Source organism: Hesperophylax consimilis, chromosome 6, assembly GCF_061612785.1.
Source record: "Hesperophylax consimilis isolate HC1 chromosome 6, BYU_Hcon_1.0, whole genome shotgun sequence".
Classification (NCBI taxonomy): domain Eukaryota; kingdom Metazoa; phylum Arthropoda; class Insecta; order Trichoptera; family Limnephilidae; genus Hesperophylax; species Hesperophylax consimilis.
The window spans coordinates 18,253,001-18,275,356 of record NC_142841.1 but is presented as its reverse complement, the minus strand read 5'-3'; the positions used below and the strand labels follow the sequence as shown (position 1 = coordinate 18,275,356).

Genomic DNA, 22,356 nt, shown 5'->3' with positions numbered 1-22,356 from the left:
GCATAAAGCTTGCCATTTAAACGCAAAACGCTGATGCAAAAAATATCGATAACTAAAGCGATTTGATTTTACAATGGGTTTATTTTTCCCATAGGAATCCTTTGGCAAGTTAGTCCTGCAGGCCAGAAAACAAAAGTATATAGAGGCCATATAAATATCGGTTCAAGCATTTTGTTTGCAATTATTTTACCCCCCACTGTAAGTAGGTAGGATGACCGCCAGGTCGTATATAATATATTACGTTGCCTGCAAAATTTGTAATTTTATGTCATATCATAAATTTTAGTATTGCTTTGTCTGTTGACATTAAACTAGGATAAGTTGATAAGTCTCCAATTTTCAGAAAAATTGAAAATTCTTAAGAGATGTGTAATTTTTGTATCATATTTTGACTTGTGACGACAGACATATTGGTTTGGTCTTAATCGCCACGCTTACTTAGTTAATTAAATTTTCTTTGAGTTTTACTCTTCTATGCTGACCCATAGAAGCTACGAGATTCCTTCTACGCATTCGCACCACATTGCCTGGGACTCTACGGCGCGGTGTAGCGCAGCTTGCGTAGTCTGGGTTAATAAATAATTTCACACAGTTCATCCTTTCATCTTCATTCTTAAAACATACATGGGTACAATGGCAATACATAAAATATTAACCCATGATAATTTGACAAAGAAAATTTTATTTTAATTTCACTGTTTTTTCCATATTATATAAATTTATGGAATTTCTATGAATGTTTTTTTACTTTTATCATTACGAGTGGATAGCGATTATCTAAGTCAATATAATTATTTAAAACAGTACTAACATCCGTCTTTTCCAAAATCATTAAAAAATGTTTAGGTTGAGTTTATGGTATATGTAAGTATCCGGTTACTAACTATACAGATTTATGAAGAAAATTAATTAGTGTACTCAGTAAAAACTCTCAAATAGTGAACTCTGGTATAGTAAAATTTGAATAAGTACCTATCCATAAACCTAATCCTTTTAACCTAAACATAACATTATCAACATATTTTCTGATAAATGTTTTCGGACTTATACATTTTCTGTATTTGTTATGGCCAGGCATTAAACATTTCAATTTTTCGAGAGCTATATAGAATATATTTGGTTACAAGTTTGTGAATTACTGACGCGAAGGCTTCCTCTAACTTCCAGGAAAATGAGTATAAAGTGAGTGAACGAAAAGGAGATCATCTATGATTTATCGAAAGCAAGATTGAAACATAAAATCAAGCCGTAAACCAGTGGCGTCTGAAGATTTGTCATACTTGCATAAATACTCGAAGGTGTTCCGCCTTTCTGACGCTCTCCAATTCTCCATGCCTCACAGGCCAAATAAACCCTTTCCGAATAAATTCCGCCGTGCTGCCGCCAAGGAAATGCCAGCTTACGTGATGGGAATATGAATGGAAATAGAAAAAGGGTAAAGTAAGCAACGCTGGAAAGAAGAAATCCAAAATACTAGACTGGATTTAAAATAATGACGTAGAGATTTCTTAGTTTCATTAAAAAGTCAAACGAAATTTTTCAAATCCGTTAAATTTTGGTAGTGTTTTTTCTCAAAAGGTGGTTTACCCGAAAATACTCGGGTAATTGTTTTTGTTCTCAAACGATTCTGAAAACCCTTTCTTCTTGCAAATTTAACGAGAGTATAATTAGACTCATTTCGAATCTCTTTACGGTGGTAGTTTTGCGTTTTAGAAAGTTTAAACGGAATAAATTGTCACGTAAACAGCATCTGAGGATACCCTTTTTATGGTTCATTTGAATTTCACTGTAGACTTTTCTTTATATCTATCTCGGATAATATACCTGTCTATCACGTTTCTTTGTTAGAAATGCATGTAATTTATTCAATAAAATTTTTTATGTGGTCAATACAAAGCAAAAAAATAACTTTCCTGGAAAAGTTCCCTATAAAGATTCCAATAAATTAGTACTTTTGTAATATTTTCATCCTCTTTAATAATAAATCAGCAGACCCCGTACTTGCAGACTATGTACTTGTACTTGCAGACTATGTACTTGTTCTTGTAGACTATATACTTATTCTTGCAGACTATATATTTTTACTTGCAGACTATATAATTGTACTTGCAGACTATTTACTTGTACTTGCAGACTATGACGAAAATGTTTCGCTAGTTAAACTGTTGTCTCACATCCACCTTTGAAATTCCAGAAACCTGCCTCAGCACCGCAAAGAAGAAAGCCACAACATTTTCAAGACTGCTCCGAGGGCTGAAGACTTCGCATCGCAAAGAGAAACACGGAAGTTGTTCTCCAAAACAGGCAAGACAGCAAAGGACCCAGGGGATGCCTCCGCAAAGGGTGAGTTTTGCAACTATACTACGCACGTTTTACTTTGTATCTTGTTTATACCACCTTATTATCAACGAATTTATTTCATAAAGCTCCAAATATGTTGAAACCTACCAAGTTTTTTTACAGATTTCATTTTATAGAATATTATTAGATGATCGGTCTTGTGAAATCTCTTACTAAAAGAGTTGTTTACAATAAACTAACATCAAATAAATATTTTCATCTTTTCTTATGTTATCAGAATTCATTTTTAATTTTTTTTTTAAATTTACAAACACATTACTATAATTTACAAATGTAGATTATTTCAAAGCTGATTGCGAAAAAATAGATTTTTTTTATGAAACTGCCCAACTCTATTGAAAAATTGAGAATTGCATTTATTTTTTATTATATCAAATCACATAATCAATCAAAGTTCATGTGTGTATTTAATAAAAGTTTTTTTTTCTATTCTAATATATCTCTTCAACAGACAATTCTTTTTCCCGATCCCAAAGAAAAAGTTTTCTGTCAGAGGATTATTTCTTTATATTATTTTCTACGCGTGTAAAGTTTATGCTTTCGCATACATAGATGGCAGTAATAACACCACAAATTGATTTCCACTATCTCACTTATTTATAAATCGATGAAACCGATTAAATTGTAATCAAATGACTTGTTTTGGACCAAATCACCCGTAGGGGATATTAATGGGATATTTAGGGGATTCTCTTACCTTAACACTCCTATGGAATGTACTAATCATTCTCCATAATTTAATTTAACGTCAGTGCAATAAACGCAGACACCTTGAATTTATTCTTCTCGCGTTTACACGTAGGTATTCGGCAATTATCTGCGTATAAGAAGCAGGGTGATTGGAAAACAATGTACACTTTTACTATACTGCCAAAAAAAATCAAGTTAATCAAAATAGTAAAAATTCTTGGAAACTATTTAATTTTATTTAAAGTCATTTAGGAATCAAACAGTCATATTATTTTGTTTTCCTGACATAGTTGAAAATGTATGTACCTACACCTTTGCAGAAACGTCCCATTAATGAATTTTGCGCATACTTAATTATTAATTAGTCTTAATTCTAAAAACGACCAAGTAGTATACGTAGTAACTCGAAAAGTATCAAATGCGGCTCTACTTACTATTTTATACATGATAAGACCTGTTTAATCTCTGCATTAGCGTTGTGGTTGTTTATATTATTATTTTTAGTTGTATTTTTTGAGATTAGTTTTTTTATTATGTTGTTTACATTCAACGGTCGACAACAAAGGGCCACAGATGTTGTTTTATTGATATTTTATTATTTTATTTATTACAGTTTGTTTTATATCAAATATATATTTCAAAAACACTCTATAGATTAATGTATCAAATATATTGTATATGTTCGTGAAAATCTTTGACCTATCTCCTCCTTGAACATTTTTTTTTAACGTGCTCAATACGTTATTTAGTGTTAAGTGTTGGTAGTTTCTTAAAAACGTGTTACAACATTTTTGTTTGATATAAAACGTGTTGCCTTAAAAATATGTTAGGTTTTCAATTATCTTCCTTATTTGTTCTCGAATTAAGTTATTAGTTTCGATATTCGATTTACACACTTAGAACCAAACTTCCTGTAGTTACATATTATATACCCATAAGGCTGGGTTTATTGCAATCTTAACGACAGTATCTTACGGGGCTTCCGCCAGAGCGGGAGGATCATATCCCTAATGCGGTTGAGGGAGGGAGATGCTCTGGGGTTCCTGAGTAATTTTGCCATTAATTTGTCGCTCCCAATGAAACCTTCGCTTCAAGGCTGAGATAAGAGGGGTTGGGGTGCAACGAACGGAATATAAATTAGTGCGTACTGCACTATTACTGATTACTATTATTTCTCTGACTGTGATTATTATTATTTTTTTAAAGTAGTGTTGAGATTTAAAAAAAGTGTAATCACATCCTTCCTTTATAGTCTTCCATTAAATTCAATTTGTTTCTTCAAAAATGTTTTATACGACACAGGTGATCGAAATCTTAACATTCTTTTTTTAAATTTCTTATTTCAAAGTTTTTTTGACACATACAGGTACTTACCTAATTACATTAAATATAAGACAGTGAAAATAAAAACTCCACAAAGACGAAGCCTGTGCTTGGTTTTATAGTATGTATTATATAGAGCATATGTGATATAGAATTTCTATTTTTATCAGCTGCTTCCCGAATGTGTTCTACCATATTTTTGGAATTAATATTTATAATACGAAAATAATATTGAAAAACAAGAAACTCTCAAAAGCTGTCAATTACACGTGTATCGCATTAATCCGCGTGATTAATTTGTAGGTACAAGGTGTTTAAAGATTATGGTTTCATTGTGTTAAACCATTTGTCTTTTGTGTCATTTTTGACGCATTATTTGCGAGAGATAAATAATAAAATAAAAACGACCAAAAAAGGTATGCACTAGCCCATTTGAAGTGTTTACGCAAGTGCAAGGTGATTCGAAATTGACGCACAAAATATGGATACTGGGTGTTAAGGAATGTACTTGACCTACTTTAATCAGTGATTCTTGACATTATTTGAATTAAAAAAATGTAAATGAAATTTTGGTCTCCGGTGACATTTATTTTTCTTTTTCAAATAAAAACATAGAAAATCAAAATTGGCGGTTACTTGGTTCAGTGATCAGTGACAATTATTATTTTTTTAAATCAAATAAGTCACCGGAGACCAAAATTTCATTTTTTATTTTTTACTCCACATAATGTCAGGAATAACTGGTTAAAATAAGTACGTTCCTTCACACCCTGTATTTAGCAGGTGTTTTGTTGGTTATCTCCTTGTTGTTAACTGCTATACACACCGTCCTATTGGATTAGTTTCACGCGTGTGTAGCAGGTAGTTACCGATAAAGAGACTGTAAATCTTAACGATTTCTTACAATATTTATGCAAACCAAAATGCCCGTAATCATACGATATTTCTGTTCCATGACAAATCAGAACAATTTAAAAAAGTGATATAGTAAAGAAAACCTAACCTAACCTATTTTTTAATCACATTCCAAAAGTGTTCTGTCCGGTCACCGATATTTCGATAGATCTCGTCATGTAACAAAGAAAACATAACCTAACCTATTTTTTAATCACATTCCAAAAGTGTTCTGTCCGGTCACAGATATTTCGATAGCTCTCGTCATGTAACACGCAATGAAACGAAGAAGATACTGCTCGAATTTATATCACATTTATAGAAAACACACCTTCTATGATTGTATGCAAACAAAGCCCCCATAATAGCGGTTTGCTTGGGACATTAACCCAAGTTGTTCCTGTTTGTATTCGCCGATCTAAAGGTCAAGCAAGTTTATGTAATTTACAAGACCTCCGTAAAAAGCTATGTGCACACAAGACCAACAAAATATTATTCATAATGGCTCCTTTAGTTCTTTGAAATATAATGTCAGGTAATTTATCACGACGGTATTTTGAATACGCATCTTGGGTATAATTGATTTATAAATTATAATTATTTATGCAAATCTAACGATTCTCTATCGCGTCGTCGGGTATCCTGTTAATATTCTAAGAGAATAATAATTTAACACTGAGAGTCATCCACGTGAAATGTGTGCTTTCATAACCTAAAAAAATGCTTTCAACTCAATATTGTGTATTTTTGTCGGACAAATAACACTTTCTCAAAAAAGTGTTGCGCAAACGTACAATCTTCGAGTTTTTTTGTGACAAAAACAGTTGTGAATCCCTTTTCAACGATTTGTCAACTTTATTTATTTGTTAAGGCATATCTATACTGTGTATCAATTTTTGTTTTACTCGACGTTTATAATAATTATTATTATTCTCACGGAGAGAAACATAACATACCTACGTTTTAAATAAAATTCATGACATCTGGTGATACGATTAATTCTGGTAAAAAGCATCAGTTTCTAAAAAAATGTTATGTGCTTTTATTATACTACTGCCGCAAACCGGTGAAAAATCACAGGTTTTCACAATTGCGAAATTTGTGAAGATGAAAGTATTAATTAAATATATGCTTCAGGATTATAGCCTACCAAAACCAGACATTGTCAAGACGACCAGAATTAGCTTTCGATTGAACACTTTTTATAAACTTTAAAAATCGTTGGTGATTCAGATTAAGATCTGCTAATTTTTGATAAATTTAAATCTGTCAAACATCTGAACAAATGAAATACACATTGCAAATAAATAAAAATAACTTTGCTATCTACTTTATCGCTTGTCTGGTATGATTTATACTTGTAGTTCCAATTTTGAAAATTTAAACTTCTTTGCGCATTACACAGGAATATAATTTTCATTAAGCCATGCAGCGACAGCTGAAATAATAATTAGTACCTATTTATAGTAATAATATTTGGATGATTCGTATAGCGCCGTTTTTGTGCAAATTCACCTCAAGGGTGCTGTACAAATATATAATACATCTCTACAAATGTACATATGTTTTTATTATTATTTACTCATATTTTGTACCGGCAAATAATATACACTACCAAACATACCTAGTAGATGGCTTGAGATTAACACTGTTTATTGTTTATTGGGGAAATTTAGATACGGTTTGCACGCACGGGACATAATAGGACTTTCCGGTATTTATTTTAATAATATGTATTTATGTTCTATAATGAGCGTGTTTAGGAAAGCAAAAAGAAAATTATATCCGGTGCAAAATTTTATGCACTACTTATTATTATATTCTTTCTTCATCTTTTACCTCAAAAAAACTTAATTTTAAAACAATATATTGGTTTATAATATAGGTAGATGTATATTTTTTAATTAAAAAAAAAACGAACAGAGACCAGAACTAGAACCGACACTTATTTTATACCCCGATAACACAATATTTGACAAGTAGAATTCCGCCAAAATTAAGGGTTGGTAAATAAATGGTTTCACCACTGGCGAACGATTTAGCACGGACAACGTCTCACGTAGGGGTAGCCCTTACCAGCGAGAGACGTAAACAATGACTGTTTTATGAATTTTTATTTATTCGTTAATTTGGGGAGATTACGGAAAGGCAGATTAAATACTCAATTGTTAGAGCAGTAACCCAGATACTGAAAGCTTTCAGGTTCCAATCTTGGTACCTTTACGGCCTTTACTAGGATATCGAAGAACAATAATAATTATTAATATTTATACTAGTTTGGTATTCTGATTGTAACTCTAGTTGAAATTTACGTGTTACCAGTTCTACGAAAGTTGCTCCAAGACTCTAAGGACATTTTTACACGGATATTCTTCCAAGCGAATCGAGTTTTGAGCGCGTAGCATACTCGTTGCTCGTGAGTACCCGCAATGACCGCATTACCATTTTCCTAGTGTTCGTACATAACATTTCGCGTCGACGACGGGCTACGATAGTTGCATACGCATCTGCTACTCGTTTAACAAAAATGTGTTCCGAGCATTTGAATGTTAAATTTTGTCTGGAAGTTCGAAATATGTATGTTTATTTATATTTTTTATTTATATTTTTAGTTAGTTACATTTTTTATATTATAATTTTACTGGTCTTCCATTAAAAGCCTTAGCTTGTGGATGGAAGAAGAGTTAACATTTCACATATTATGTACAAATAAAGTCACGTGTACAGTTAATACAATGCAGTTAATACAGTTAATACATTTCATATAATTATAATTACTATTTACTATAATCATGTATTTCAATATATATGTATGTGTAGGTAATATAGACACATGGCAATCAGACCCGTTAACTAAAATATGTAAACATATATGTATTCAGTAAGAAGAAAAACAAGTAAGATTTTTAGTGTGACATTCTCTAAAATACTTTTTGATGGAGTTCAACAATTGAATTTTGTTCCTAATGCTTCTGATTTCTATTGGTAGGTTATTGAAAAAGAATTTTCCTTGGTGAGTATAATGGTGTTGTGCAAAAGAAGTGTTTAATTTGGGGCACACAAATACATGTTTAAGTCTAGTACGATTTTCAGTTATAAATGCGTATTTATCTTTTTCTTTTATAATTTGTATAATTGAATTTTTTATAAATAAGTTTTTAAATGTTGGAACTTTGAATTCTTCGAATATGCTGTCAGTTGGGAAGTCTGGAGGTTTTTTTAGTATAATTTTTATTATTAGTTTTTGAACAATTTCTATGGGGGTCAGATTAGTTTTGTAAGCTGCTCCCCAACTGATAATGGCATACTGAAGAATAGACTGTACTAATGCGTAGTATATTGAGTATAGGTTTTTCGTTGATAAAAAGTTTCGTATCCGTAAGAATATATGAATTAACTTCCTAACTCTTTTTATTGTATGGTCGATGTGATCTTTCCATTTTAGGTTTTTATCTATGATTATTCCAAGATATGTAATTTTATCCGCTATTTTCAGAAGTGAACATTTTTGTTGGCAGTGATTAGTATCGTGTTGTGCGAGAGAATGATTATGTAAGAATATTTGAAGATTTGGAGGTACAATGTTAGTGTTAATTTCGAAAGGAATGACATATGTTTTATCACTATTTAACGACAAGAGGTTATTGTCAAACCATATTTTTAGATTATTTATGTCTTCTGTAGCTTTTAGATTAATTTTTTCCCAAGTTTTTTCTTTTATTATAAGGACTGTATCATCAGCGTAAGAGATAATTTGGCCATGCAATGGTTGAATAAATATGTCGTTTACATACAAAATGAACAATATTGGTCCAAGCACGGTGCCCTGTGGGATACCAAAATTTGATGTTTCTTGGTCGCTAGTTTGGTCATTTATTTTAACAAATTGTGCACGATTGTTCAAATAACTTTCTATCCATTGGACGGCTTTATCATTGATGTTATTTAATTTCAGTTTTTTGATAAGCTTTGCGTGTGAGATACTATCGAATGCTTTTCTTAGGTCTATGAATATTCCTGCGCATTTATTTCCTTCATCAAGTGCAGAGTATATAAATGATGTTACATTTGCTATTGCATCTTGTGTGCTTTTTGTTTTTAAGAATCCGAATTGATTGGAATGTAATATTTTATTGTTTTCTAGAAAATCAACAACCCTTTTTTTCACAATCTTTTCAAATATTTTTGCTATATTCGATATTAGTGATATCGGTCGATAATTTGAAACATTTTGCGGGTCGCCGGTTTTAAAGATAGGGGATATTATAGATTTTTTATAATTTGTTGGGAATATGCCTTTAGTCAGACTGAGATTGATAAGGTGGTTTAGTGGTTTCAGTAGATACATTTTCATTTCTTTAAGAATTTTCACAGAAATGTGGTCAAAACCTGGAGAGGATCCGTCTTTCATGCTTTCTATTACAAGTTGTATTTCAGTTTCGGTAGTTTTTTTAAAAGTGGATAGTGTATTTTGTTTTTGGGTATTAGTTGTTATAGTTTTTGGTGTGTGTACAGATTTAGTGATTTTATCAGCGAGATTGTTTCCTACTTTAGAGAAGTAAGAATTAAAAATGTTTGCTGTTAGTTTTGGGTCTTTGGATACATCTATGATATTATTTTCATGTTTTAAATATTTTATAGAATTATTTTTTTTCTTATTTTCAATTGCATAATTTACCGTTTTCCAAATAACTTTTAGATTGTTTTCTGAAGTAGAGATTATTTTTTTAAAGTAGTCGTCTTTACTTTTTTTAATTAAAGCTGTTAATTTATTTCTATATTTTTTGAGAACTATCTTAGCATTTTCATCGTGTGGATTTTTAATTGTATTTTTATATAGCCTTTCTTTTTCTCTGATAGATTTTATTAGGCCACAAGTGATCCAAGGTTTTATACGTCTGAATTTTGAATTTGTGTATAATGAGACCTCTGTTGTGGAGGTTTCAATATGATCCATAATTTGTTTTTCAAACATATTTGAGCATTGTTCGACATCGTTAGATTGTAGTATCGTACACCAAGTTTCTGCTTTCAATTTTTTCTCTAAAGTGGCAATATTTGTGGTTTTTTTAATAGTAATTGGAGCCTTAATTTGTGATTTTATTTCATTATCATACAATAATAAGCAAGTGTGGTGGTCAGTAATATTCGTTTGCCAAATCATTGTTTTGATTTTATATAGGTTTTGTAATTTTATGTTTATCCAAATATGATCTAAGCAAGACGATTTTTGTCCGTGTATTTCTCTAGTATTTTTGTTTATGCATGATTTAAAATCTAATTCAGTCATACAATTTAGGAACTCATTTTTGAAAATATTTTCTGATTTTTCGTTAATGTTAATATTAAAATCACCCGCGATAAAACAGGTTTTATTTTTAAGCGGTAGTAATATATTTTTCAGTTGAGTTATAAAATGTGAAATATTTGATTCGTGTGTTCTGTAAATGGCAATTATGTGATAAATATATTTATCGAGTTTAATTTCGATTTGAATACAGTTAGTCAGTAATATTGGGTGTTCTAAAGTCGTGACAATACTGAATTTGGTGTGAACGAATATTGCGATTCCACTATTTTTATTGATATTTATTTTAGTTGGGATGTATGTATAGTTAGGAAGTTGAAAGGCTGGTGACTCATCATTTGTAAATGTCTCTGTTAATATTATACAGTCTGGTTGTAATATTAGATTATTGATTTTAATAATAAATTCATCAAAATTTTGAAACATACTACGAATATTTTGGTGTAATATGAATAGACCGTTAAATTTGTGTGGGAAAAATTCATTACATGTCTCTGTGCTTGCACATTCGTATTCATGGATTTTGTAGAAATTTTCTATTTGGCTAGCTATAAAATCATCCATTTAAAATTAATTTTAATTCATTTAGAGCAATTGATAGCACATACATCCATAAGCTTGCCAAAACTATGAAGAATTAAATTAAAAGAATTACGCTCCGTTATTATAATTATATCGGTATCGTGTCTATTAGTGAATAAAGTGTACTTATATCTGTTGCGAATGTATAACATGAGCATATAAATAATACATAACATAAGCATATAAATAATATAAAATATAAGCATAAAGAGAAAATAAAACATGAGCTTAAAGAGATTAAAAAACATAAGCATATAAAGAAAATAAAACATAAGCATATAAAGTATACCAGTGATATATGGATTTGGTTGTTGCGGATATTTAACATAAGCGTGAAAAGTATGCATAACATTGGCATAAGTATACAGAGTATGCATATAGTTGTTGCGGGTATATATCACGAGCATATAAAGCATAAGCTTATAAAGCATTTAAAATATAAGTATATAGAGAAAATAAAACATAAGCATAAGCATGTAAAGTACATAGGTGTTATAGGGATTTAGTTGTTGTAAGTATTTTACATAATTATAGCAGGCATATAGTGTAACTATGAATTGAAGATACATAGTACAAGATTTATATTGGTTAATGCTAAAACTAAATGTAGTGTTTGGGTAAAGAGATAAAAGAAAACTAGAGAAATACAAATTAAATAATTTAAATTCCCCCCTGTAACCATATACCTGTGCCCTTCTGTTTCATATGATAGGTTGAGATTAATAGTTAAAATAGTGATGTTAATGAATTTTGAGTAAAGTAAAAAATATTTTATAAACATAAATACAATAGTTACAGTTCTTTTACAAGTTATTGGGTGTGTGAGATAAGATGTGTTTGTTTTTGTCATTGATAATAATGACTGGTGTTCCAATATCTCTACGGACGTACACTTGCCCTCCACGGGTCCAGGCGAATTTATATAAGTTTTCCCGTGTAGCCTTACGTGCAAGGAACCATAAGTGTTTCGCACGAAACGTCAGGTGTTCCGAGACGTATATGTGAGAGCGAGGTCCTGCAATTCCGACGAGGGTGGTGTTGAGTTTTTCTTCTCTATTGTTAGCTTGTTTGTTGAACTTTTTTATGTCTGATAGGAAAACATCACGGTCAATACTGGTTTTAAATGATATGATTATGGGCCTACATTGGTCTTTAGGTATTTTTTGGGAGATGCGGTAAGCTGCTTCAATCTTGTTCATTTCCACGTTTGAATTAGTAGTTTTTTGGATGTTGAATATGAGGTTATTTAAGTTTTCCCCATTATTTTCCGGGATCCCCCTGATTTCAGCGTTTTTAGACCTATTTAGCCTGTCTATTTGCTCCATTTGGTTTTCTAATACTTCAATTCTTGCTTCGAGGCCGGTGTTCTTTTTCTCAAGCTTGTTATTAGTGTCCTCAAGCTCGTGGACGCGAAGAAGAATGTCTTCATATTGCTTGCTCATCCCCGCTAGAGTGGCAAGAATTTGCGTGTTTTGTTCGAGTAGTTTGGCGAGTAGTTCACTATCAATAAGTGAACTGCCACTGGGTTTGACAGTCGGTGTGACACAAATGCATTGTTTACATTTTATGAGGGCACGCCGCTCCTTAGAGAGGCGACGGTAGGTACTTTCCGTCACACCTCCACATTGCAGATGGAATGTCTCCTTGCAGGTTACGCACACAAAAATAGACTCGTCTGAAAGTGTTGGTTCGGAACATTTTTGACAGGTATTATTCATGTTGATGATGTATGATATGTTGATGATGTTTCACTGTTATTCTATGTTATTTGTAATAGGCAGTAAAAGTTTTGCTATAAGCAGTCACAGTTCTTAGCACAGATAAACACTGGATTGAACTTTCACTGTCAAATGTCACTTGATCGAAAATTAAGAAACTTGTAATCGCTGTAGAATTAATGAATTATAACCAAGTTTGAAGTTTGTACACTAAATGTGACCCAAGGAATCACCTCCAATACATTTAATTTTCAATATGACGGTTTTAAATATAGATTTTATGATTTTATCGGTAGAGCAAATATCGTGGTATACACTGTTTATTGTTGTATTGTTATTCATTATGTAACTATAATTTACTGGATTGATGTTGTGAAAAAGTCAATTTGAATCTTTCTCATGTAGTTCCTTGGCGGCGACGAATGCCCTTTGAAATTTATTTATTTGTATAGGTGAACCCAAAATCTTCTTCTAGACCGTTTTTTATGCTTAAAATAAAGACAGAAAAACAATATTGTCTTCATCGCTATAGTGACTTGACATCGTGTTAACTCTACTGCCGCACGTGAAAATATGATCAAGTTCTGTTTAATTCGGGGTTCCTATAGCATATCGGTAGGCAACTTGTGCTTGCATCACAGTCACGTAACTTGTAAGTAGCTCTATGTATGAAGGGCCTAAGCGTTCATCTTTTAAAATTCAATTGGTTTCCGCCTCACGACTAGCTTTTCCACATCTCTCTCCAGCCTCTGAATTATTGGAACTCTCGCGTGGGCATAATTTGAAAATAAAAATAGTGTTATCTTAAATACCCTTCAATTTCGCATGCTCCATGTTCTCATGTTACCCTTTGTCCTGAATAATACACTGCCATGTAGCTTTCTCGCCGAATCCGCCGAAACACCATACTTGTTGTACATAGAAAGTACTCCATACAGTGTTACTGTACTCCGTACGCGGCGTGTCCCCCCCCCCTCTCACTCCCCTATCCCCGCTACCAGCTCAGTCTGGGAACAATATTCTTCCTCACCGCAGCCGTTCTTCACGTGTTGAAGAGGCAAGGGAAACCACAATGCGGTCCCTAAATGAACATAAGGGCAAAGCTTGATAATACGACACATCAGCGAAACGATATATAAACTAAGACCATTATGTAGAAAATGACTCGCATTCAAAGCATTATAATAGCTCGCTCAAACAAATGAAACCGCTTTTACGTGTATGCGTACGAATTTCACTTTCACATCATGAATATTTTGATTAGATGGGTAATTAATTTTATAGGCAGAAGATCCTTCTGCGTACCTTTGTTTAAATTGATTACATAGTTGGTGTAATTATTTATTCCGTTATCGGTTCTACTACAATTGAGAATTTATGCAAAGTAAACGCTGAACTGAAATAAAATTGAGAAATGTTTCTTTTCTACGAAGTTTTTCATCGTTTCAATAAATTATCAACTTACCTATTTTATTTGAGTTATCAAACAGTATGATAAAGGGCATTAGCAAAATGAAAAATGATGAAAAAATATTTTCTTTTGTAAGTCTTGCTTATTAGGTGTAGCTTGTTGATAGTTCCCTTGTGCATAAGTTCCTCCACTTTCTCTTACTTCCGATCCATTCAGATCCGCTTGAGATGAACCCCAGGCATTATTTGCGCTCTATTCTTCGAATTTGTGACCACAAAGTACCGCCGGGAGCCCCGCGAGGGAAATTTTAATGCGAAATCTATTATTTATCGCTAGAGACGAGACGGCCTGGGAACGAAAATGGAAACGAGTCTTGAAACGGGAACAAGGAACGAACGGATTCGGAAAGGAAGCGAAAGAGACTACACCACACCAATTATTTACACTCCTAGACGAATCCAGATTTGAAGAATATGTAATTTTGCAGTTCGATTAATGACGGTTTTCTTTGTGTAATGTACACGAGTATTACAAAGTATAATTTTACTGGTTACTTACTAATTTATATCGATTACTTTTGAAGGATATTGATAATGTAGCGAAAATGTTCATATTGCAAATAACTTAAAAAAAATATTAGTCAACCAGAAATTCCAGAATTATATTAATATTTACAACAACGTGATGTAAATGTGAATGGTAGCAGAAGTCGGGGACGCCCAAGGAAAACATGGCACGACCAAGTGAATCATATACTTGAGTCGGGCCATGTCAAGAGTCAGAACAATAGAAGAGTATGTATGAGACGATGTATGAATGAGAATGAGGCAAGGAGTGTGTGCCAAGACCGAGTTTGGCGGTCCGTCCTCTCTGCCTACCCCTGCTGGGAAATGGCGTGATGGTTAGTTGGTTAGTTAGTTAGTTAGTTAGTTAGTTAGTTAGTTAGTTAGTTAGTTAGTTAGTTAGTTAGTTAGTTAGTTAGTTAGTTAGTTAGTTAGTTAGTTAGTGATGAAAAAAAGACAATCTTCTTATTATATACGCCCAAGAGTCCTGACTGCCCGGATATATTATAACTGTATCATTCCCAATTCGGGAAATCTTTTGAGACTGATGGATGTGGGACTGTAAAAGGAGAAGTAAAGATGAAGGTACATCAGTAAATATTCAGATATTGTCACATAACACATGTGATCCAATTCTGAATGGTGATCTCACCGTTCCGCTCTATGGCCTAATATTGTATCCATTTAAAGTGAGTTATTTTTTCCTTAAATAAAGAAGATACAAAAAAAAATTATTATGTTTAATAAAATCATGAATCATGAATAATCGTATTGAGATATAATATGAAACGCCATGGTGTGATAAATAAATTTGACTGTATCTATTTGAAGTCACGATTAGCCGAGCTTTTACGACGTTCCATAAGTCAAGCTCCATACGCCGTTAAGGTGAAAGTCCACGGCTGACTAATAAAACCCCGGGGTGTCTCAAAGACTGAACTATGTATCTTTTCAGTTAATCTCTAAAGCAAGCTCCCTCCCCGCGTCCCCAGTCCTGTGCCAGGCCAAGTGCGCGAAGAAACAACCCGGCTTTGTATCGCGAGAATAAAGATTTTTCATCTACGTGTTTTATTTGGATTAAAATAAATGTACAAAATATAGATGGGGTGCCTGTCGCCGAAAAAAATTTTCAAATTTTTACCATATCAATTTTCGTGGAGACTTTCGACATTTCTGAAGACTGGTGCGATTGCTCAGTTTGTGGGGTTCATGATCGCTAGCGAGAGACAATATTGTACTCGAGCCCAGTGATACCAAAAACCTTTTTATGGATTTAGTTTTTTGTTATTTGTATATTGTTTTCAATAAATTAATAATAAATCAAATATCTTTTTATCTGTAATCTGTGAGTTTTCTTTCTGGCGATAAGACAGATAAATATTTCAACTACGCTTGTAAACTTTTCTCTTAGCTTATCTCCGTAAAAAATGCTATGAAGATGTCGAACTTTGATTCCTGTTTGTTGACTGTTTTGATTTATCAGCACTTGTCGTTACATTTTTCAAAATTGCTTACACAAAATTATTCCATAACACTAACGGTACCTATATATATATATATATATATATATATATATATATATGTATGGGAATAAAGCAGAAAACGTGAGTGCTCTTTCAGCAAAACTGTCAACGGTGAGTTATGGCATTATGAAATTATGAAATCACTTGAGCTTGTACCTACCTCCTGGCTTTATTTGCAATTTTGTAAGTCATTTTTTTTTGCTCAAAGCTTAGTATAATATAATTTTAGCTCGCGGTGACTTTTCAATTATAAGTTATGGAAATTAAATTTTCATTCATTTAAAAAAAAATTTACGTTTTTTATTATTTTATCCATTGTGTAGTTAGAAAACAAGTTGCTGAAACTCGGTTAAAGCCTGGTAGCAAAAATGATACCTAATTTAGCAATATTCTGTGTTATTTTCACTGTTTTCCCTTAAAAGTGGGTTCGCTCACTATCAAAAATACGTATAAAAAAATCTTGATAGGATTTTGGGCGCCCTGTTCCATGTGCAATAACTATCCCATCTGAATCTATCCCACTAATTGTCTTACGAGAACGAGCTTTCATTGAAGGATGCCAGCTTTCAGTTTCGTGTCATCCATACCGCGAGCTTCAAGGAGCATCACGAAGGCACAAAACTTCGCTAAGCAATCGACGGTCTGAGATTATTCCACTGCGGATGGATTGTTTCACAACTTGTCTGTGGATTGATTCACAACCTACTCTTGGATTGTTTCACAACCTGTCCGTGGATTGATTCACAACCTACTCTTGGATTGTTTCACTAGCCTCCACTGGGGGTTCTTCAGGGCTGGAGCTCTATTGTCATCACTTATTGAAGCGAGCGGAAAGTGTTGGACTGGAATTTGTCGCACTTGATCATTTTAGAGAATATGTACCTAGTTAGACGCATATCAACGTTATAGCGAATAGAGACTGATTTTACAAAACAAAATAATAAAAAATTAAACACTTTTACATTGCGTATATCACGATAATTTACAACAATGCCTAATATGGTGTCTTCATCACAGAAGATATTAGCGGTTTACTAGAGTTAAAATCGGCCTCGAAAAATATTGAAATGTTGACGCGTTGTTGTAAAATAAAGATATATACCTACTTACATAATAACGTTTCCTTTAAAAAAATTATTTCTTAATAACTACTAATTCATGAATGATAATATTATCATTTGAACCATTAAAGTTTATTACGTTTTCCAGTTAGAACATCCGTTCTGGGATTCTATTTCTACGGATTGTTTATTTAGGACACTTAAGGTTTCATCTCTGCTATTTTTGATGTTTATGGAGTCATTCGGCTGTATTTTATGTTGTTCTAACGTTTTTAGTAAGTATCATGGCAACAGTTTTTCAACTTTTCTCTCTTATGTTTGATATTCCGAGTTCTTGCGAAAAACATCTAGCCTTGACATTTTAACGTAACCTGCGATGTTTTTACAGCTTCATCACATTTCTCCGTTGTTATTGCTGAAAATTGTCTGATAAAAACACGCTGACGTCACGAGTTGCGTCTCATGGGCGTATCCTGGATGATCCTAAACAGGTTCAAAGCACCCCCCTATTTTGTTACACCTCCTCCCTCCCACCCCATTCTGTAAAATATGCTGACTCGGTTGGTACGTTTCGGTTCTGCCAACCACTCCCCAACAATAGCTACTCGATACAAGGCGAAGATTTCGCGGGTCGACGGTCGCTTCCGCTCTCTTCAACTCCGACCGAAATTCGTTCTAGAAGGAAATTACGGTTATAAAATTTTCCGAAAGATTTTTCAAATACACATTTAGAAACCGATTTATTAACTGCACCAACACATAAGGAAGACTTAAACTATTATCTTAGCGATGTTTGATCACAACTACCGTTGTGACATAATATTATGCGCCCGTGTAATGACAATATGCCTATCACCAAAAGGCTGGTTTTGAGATAAAAACTTTAACATTTTTTCGACATTTTGTTACATTCCCCTCAAATTAAAACCAGTTACAATTTCAAGTTTGGTGAAAGGTTAGATGTATACGTGTTATATTTGTTTTTTTTTTTACATTTCAAATTAAACTTTTCAACAAATTTTTATTTATTACTATTGGTTTAGCGAGGAAAAAAACAAAATGTCCAAAAAGTTTAAAGTAATTTATCTCAAAACTACCTTTGTGGAGATACAGCATATTGACATATCACACGACGCGCATGTGGCACGAATAGCTGCCGATACGCAAAGCCAATATACTGTAACACAAACATCCTATCTCCCGCAAGGCAACGGCGTTGTAGTGGCTAAACAGAGCATGTGTAGGATTGTCCTGGCAGAATGCTGTATTTTAGGTTGCAATGTTCTGTCATTACAGAGAGTGTTCTTTTTTGCAGTTACAAACATTGTTCCATCATTCATTCCTTGGGAAGTAACTACAATAAACAATTGAAAGTATGTTCGTTTGTTGTGATTCAACGAATTGAATTGATTGCGCGGTGGTAATCCAAAATGCTGTATCTATAGATACGGCATATTGCCATAACATGGTCATGTATATTGATATCATTCTGAAAAATAAATTATTGTAAGATAAGACGTGTGGCATCGTAGAAGAAAAACCAAGTAATTTATATACTTACATTTTCTACTTTTCCCTCCATTAATATAGATATTACATTTATTTGAATATTTGTGACAAAAGTAGTTGATATTTATTTTAACAGACTGGAAAATTTAAGTTTGGGCATTTTTTTATGAAATCACCTTAAAAAGCTTTTAAATTCTCAGTTTACATTTTATTCACATTATTTGTTTACATTGTCGCGAACTGTGATGGTGAAAGGTTAGTTTACAGTTCATTCCAGGCTAGTTCAATATCTATAGTACCTAACAAAACACGGCTAATACCATTTCAAACCATGTTTCTACGCTGGATGGTTACCTCTCATCAAGGCGATTCTATGGCGATACGATATCTTACTCTGAATCGAACTGAAAATATGATATTTTAAATCGAATAACTTTGTTTCCTTCTGAAGCTTGTACCTATCAATGTAATATATCATTGAAGATTATAATAATAATACATCTAAACGAAACACGAAATAGAACAAGACACACCAAATATGTCATTTTTGTCGATCTTATAAATCAAATTCGGTATTATCAATGTTATACTCGACTAATTTTTCGCAAATTAAAAAAATAGCAGCCAAAAATATGGGAAAAAGTTGCTAATATTAAGGATAATATTGTTAATTCCGAATTTAATTTATGAGATCGATAAAAACAGCTTAAAATAATTAGTTCCCAATGACCGAGTGGTTAGAGGCGTTGACCCTGTAATACAGAAATTATGCATTCGATTACCAGTTGAGACCGTTACTTCTTTTATTTTCTGTGTCATGTTCTGTTTCATGTTTCGTTTAAATTTATTGTTATTTAGAATTTAAAACGTATAATCCCGGAACCTTCCACCCAATTTGTAGATTGAATGATCTCGTATATTATTATATCTAAATGTACTCTTTACCCAGTTAATTGAACAAAGGTTGACATTAATGATTGCACCTTTATATTCTTCATAGGAATCAACTTCAAAATAATATGATGTGCTTGTCTCGCGATGTCGGCAGTTTAGAATGCTTCCTTACTTTGCCAATTTTTCGACGCAAATTGAAAGGGTCCTTTTATGTTTAGGCCCTCCTCTCCTCCCTTTGCCCCGGGATAAAATCTCATTGGCAGGGAGGAAGGGTACTCTGGCTTTATTTTGAGCAGGCGCCCTTTCACATATTAAGAGTTTGAAAGCTTTTTACACTGTCTTGTCTTCACTCCGTTGAGTGAAGTTTTAAAAACGTTTATAATATTGAATTATATTTATTTCAGACTTTAACCTTTTAAGACTAAATAATAATACGCGATCAAAGTTTTAAAGAAAATATCAGACTTTGAATATTCGATTTGCGATTTCCATGATTTTTATTTATTTACTTTAAAATTTGTCAAATACGAATTCATAGTCATTTTATAAAAGTGATTTTCTATTTCAACTTTATATCGTAAAAAAATAGTTTTTATCATTCATGATGGTGGTACCTAAAGGTGCATGTTAATGTATTGAAACTCACATATAGATGTAATTACAAAAAAACTAACCAGGCACATATACTTCTTTAGAAACATTCGCAATATCCTCAATATAAACGATATTAAAAAAGTATACTATGCTTTGTGTCAATCACAAATAGAGTACGGAATAACTGGATGGGGGTCTGCCTTGAGCACTCACACAGAGCGGCTCAATATAGCACAAAAAGGAGTATTAAAGACTATACTGAAAGTTCCGCTTAGAACTCCGACAGAAGAAATATTCAAAAACTTCAATGTTTACAATGTACAGAAACTATATTCAAAAAATATTTTATTTAAACTGAAAAAAAACATATCCGAATACTCCACTGCCCAACATAAATACACAACCAGGGCAAAAAGCGAAAATATCCTGATTACTCCCAGTTTGAACACATCCTTTGGACAGAGAAATAATAAATTCCATGCTATAAAATTGTTCAATGCTCTACCAAATGAAACCAAAAAAATAAACGAAATGAGTATATTTAAAACAAAAGTCAAAACATGGCTTAGAGATCAAAGTAATAATCAACTTACAAACATTATGAAGACAATGTAAAGACAATTCAAAACTAAATACAATAATTTAAGAAAAACTACAGGCCGCCTCAGAACAGGAAACCCTAGTGAGGAGGACTGTGAAAAAAATACAAAAAATATACTTATATTATACTTTAAACCTACATAATGTACAAATTTTGCTATTGATATTAATAAAAAAAAAAAAAAAAAAATGTAATTAATAATTATTTTTACTTATCCACTTGGGTAAAATGAAAGTTGGCTCGTTTTTGTCAAGGATACAAGGGATGATATATGATAATATTAATTTTGTTTTAGTTTTTAATCTAGCAGGACTGGGAGGATAGTCCAATCCCGGCCTACCATGTTACATGAGATATATACAACTGTTGTATTTAAATGGAAAAATTAAAAACAAAACATTAACAGAAAAATTATGTTTTTATTGTCTCTGAAAATTGTGTGATATTTTTAAATGACGGCATGGAACAAGCGTACTATCCATAAATCTGAACCACTGAACCCAAGCAAAACTCTTCACATTGATTCCGAAAAATAGTACCTACGGTTTATGGTTAGAATAATACCTTATTTTAAACGTTAAACTCCCACAATTTCTTCAGAACTGATAGTGATAATATATTTGCGTCGCAAGGTTCTATTATCGTTTTTCTTTTCTACAAAAAATGTAAGTCAAAGCGGGCGACGTAATACCATATCTCGTCTCCTAAAGCGCCAGACAGAATAGTGTCGGCTCACAGAATGACATAATACTGAGAGATGTTGGCGAAAATTACCTCCATCTCGTAATACTAAAAGCTCAGGGCTTTCAAATATTTTCTCAATCATCTTTTTTCAAATTAAAATCACGTTTTATGTTTGCTTCTAACTTGACTTGGGATATTGTGTATTTAAAGTTTGCTTCCTTGGACGAATTATTTCAGGTGACTATTTAATTTTTTTTTTAAATATCATTCTTATCACAATTCTGAATTTGTGACAGTTAAAAATACTTACTTCTTAGACGTCTTATTTATAATTACCAAATTATGTTGCCATTACCTGCACTTATCCAATTATCAACACACTTTTTAATATTTTTTTTCAATGTTATCATAATTTTTATTTGTTGTACGAGTATATCAAATAACTTTTTTTCAAAACTTCTTAGCTCAAATGAAATCAAAATTAAAAGCTCATCATAGTAACATTGATCTTGAAATTGAAAACAAAAATGATACCACGATGACGATACGAATGAATAATTATTTGTATTAGTTTTTTTCAAATCTTTTTGTTGCAAAATTTTGATTCAGATTACTTTATTCATTTAATACAGCCAATATA

The 22,356-nt window shown here is 32.4% G+C and overlaps 1 protein-coding gene across 6 annotated transcripts in view; it reads left to right on the top strand.

Annotated features, from left to right (window-relative positions):
• The window catches only part of LOC149423011 (uncharacterized), a 508,308-nt gene that overhangs the window by 453,138 nt on the left and 32,814 nt on the right, over positions 1-22,356 (top strand). For all 6 annotated transcript variants that reach the window (XM_089632424.1, XM_089632428.1, XM_089632425.1 and 3 more), the window contains exon 5: positions 2,195-2,343. In XM_089632424.1, coding sequence (XP_089488550.1) covers positions 2,195-2,343 — 149 coding nt within the window. The remainder of the gene's footprint in view (positions 1-2,194; positions 2,344-22,356) is intronic.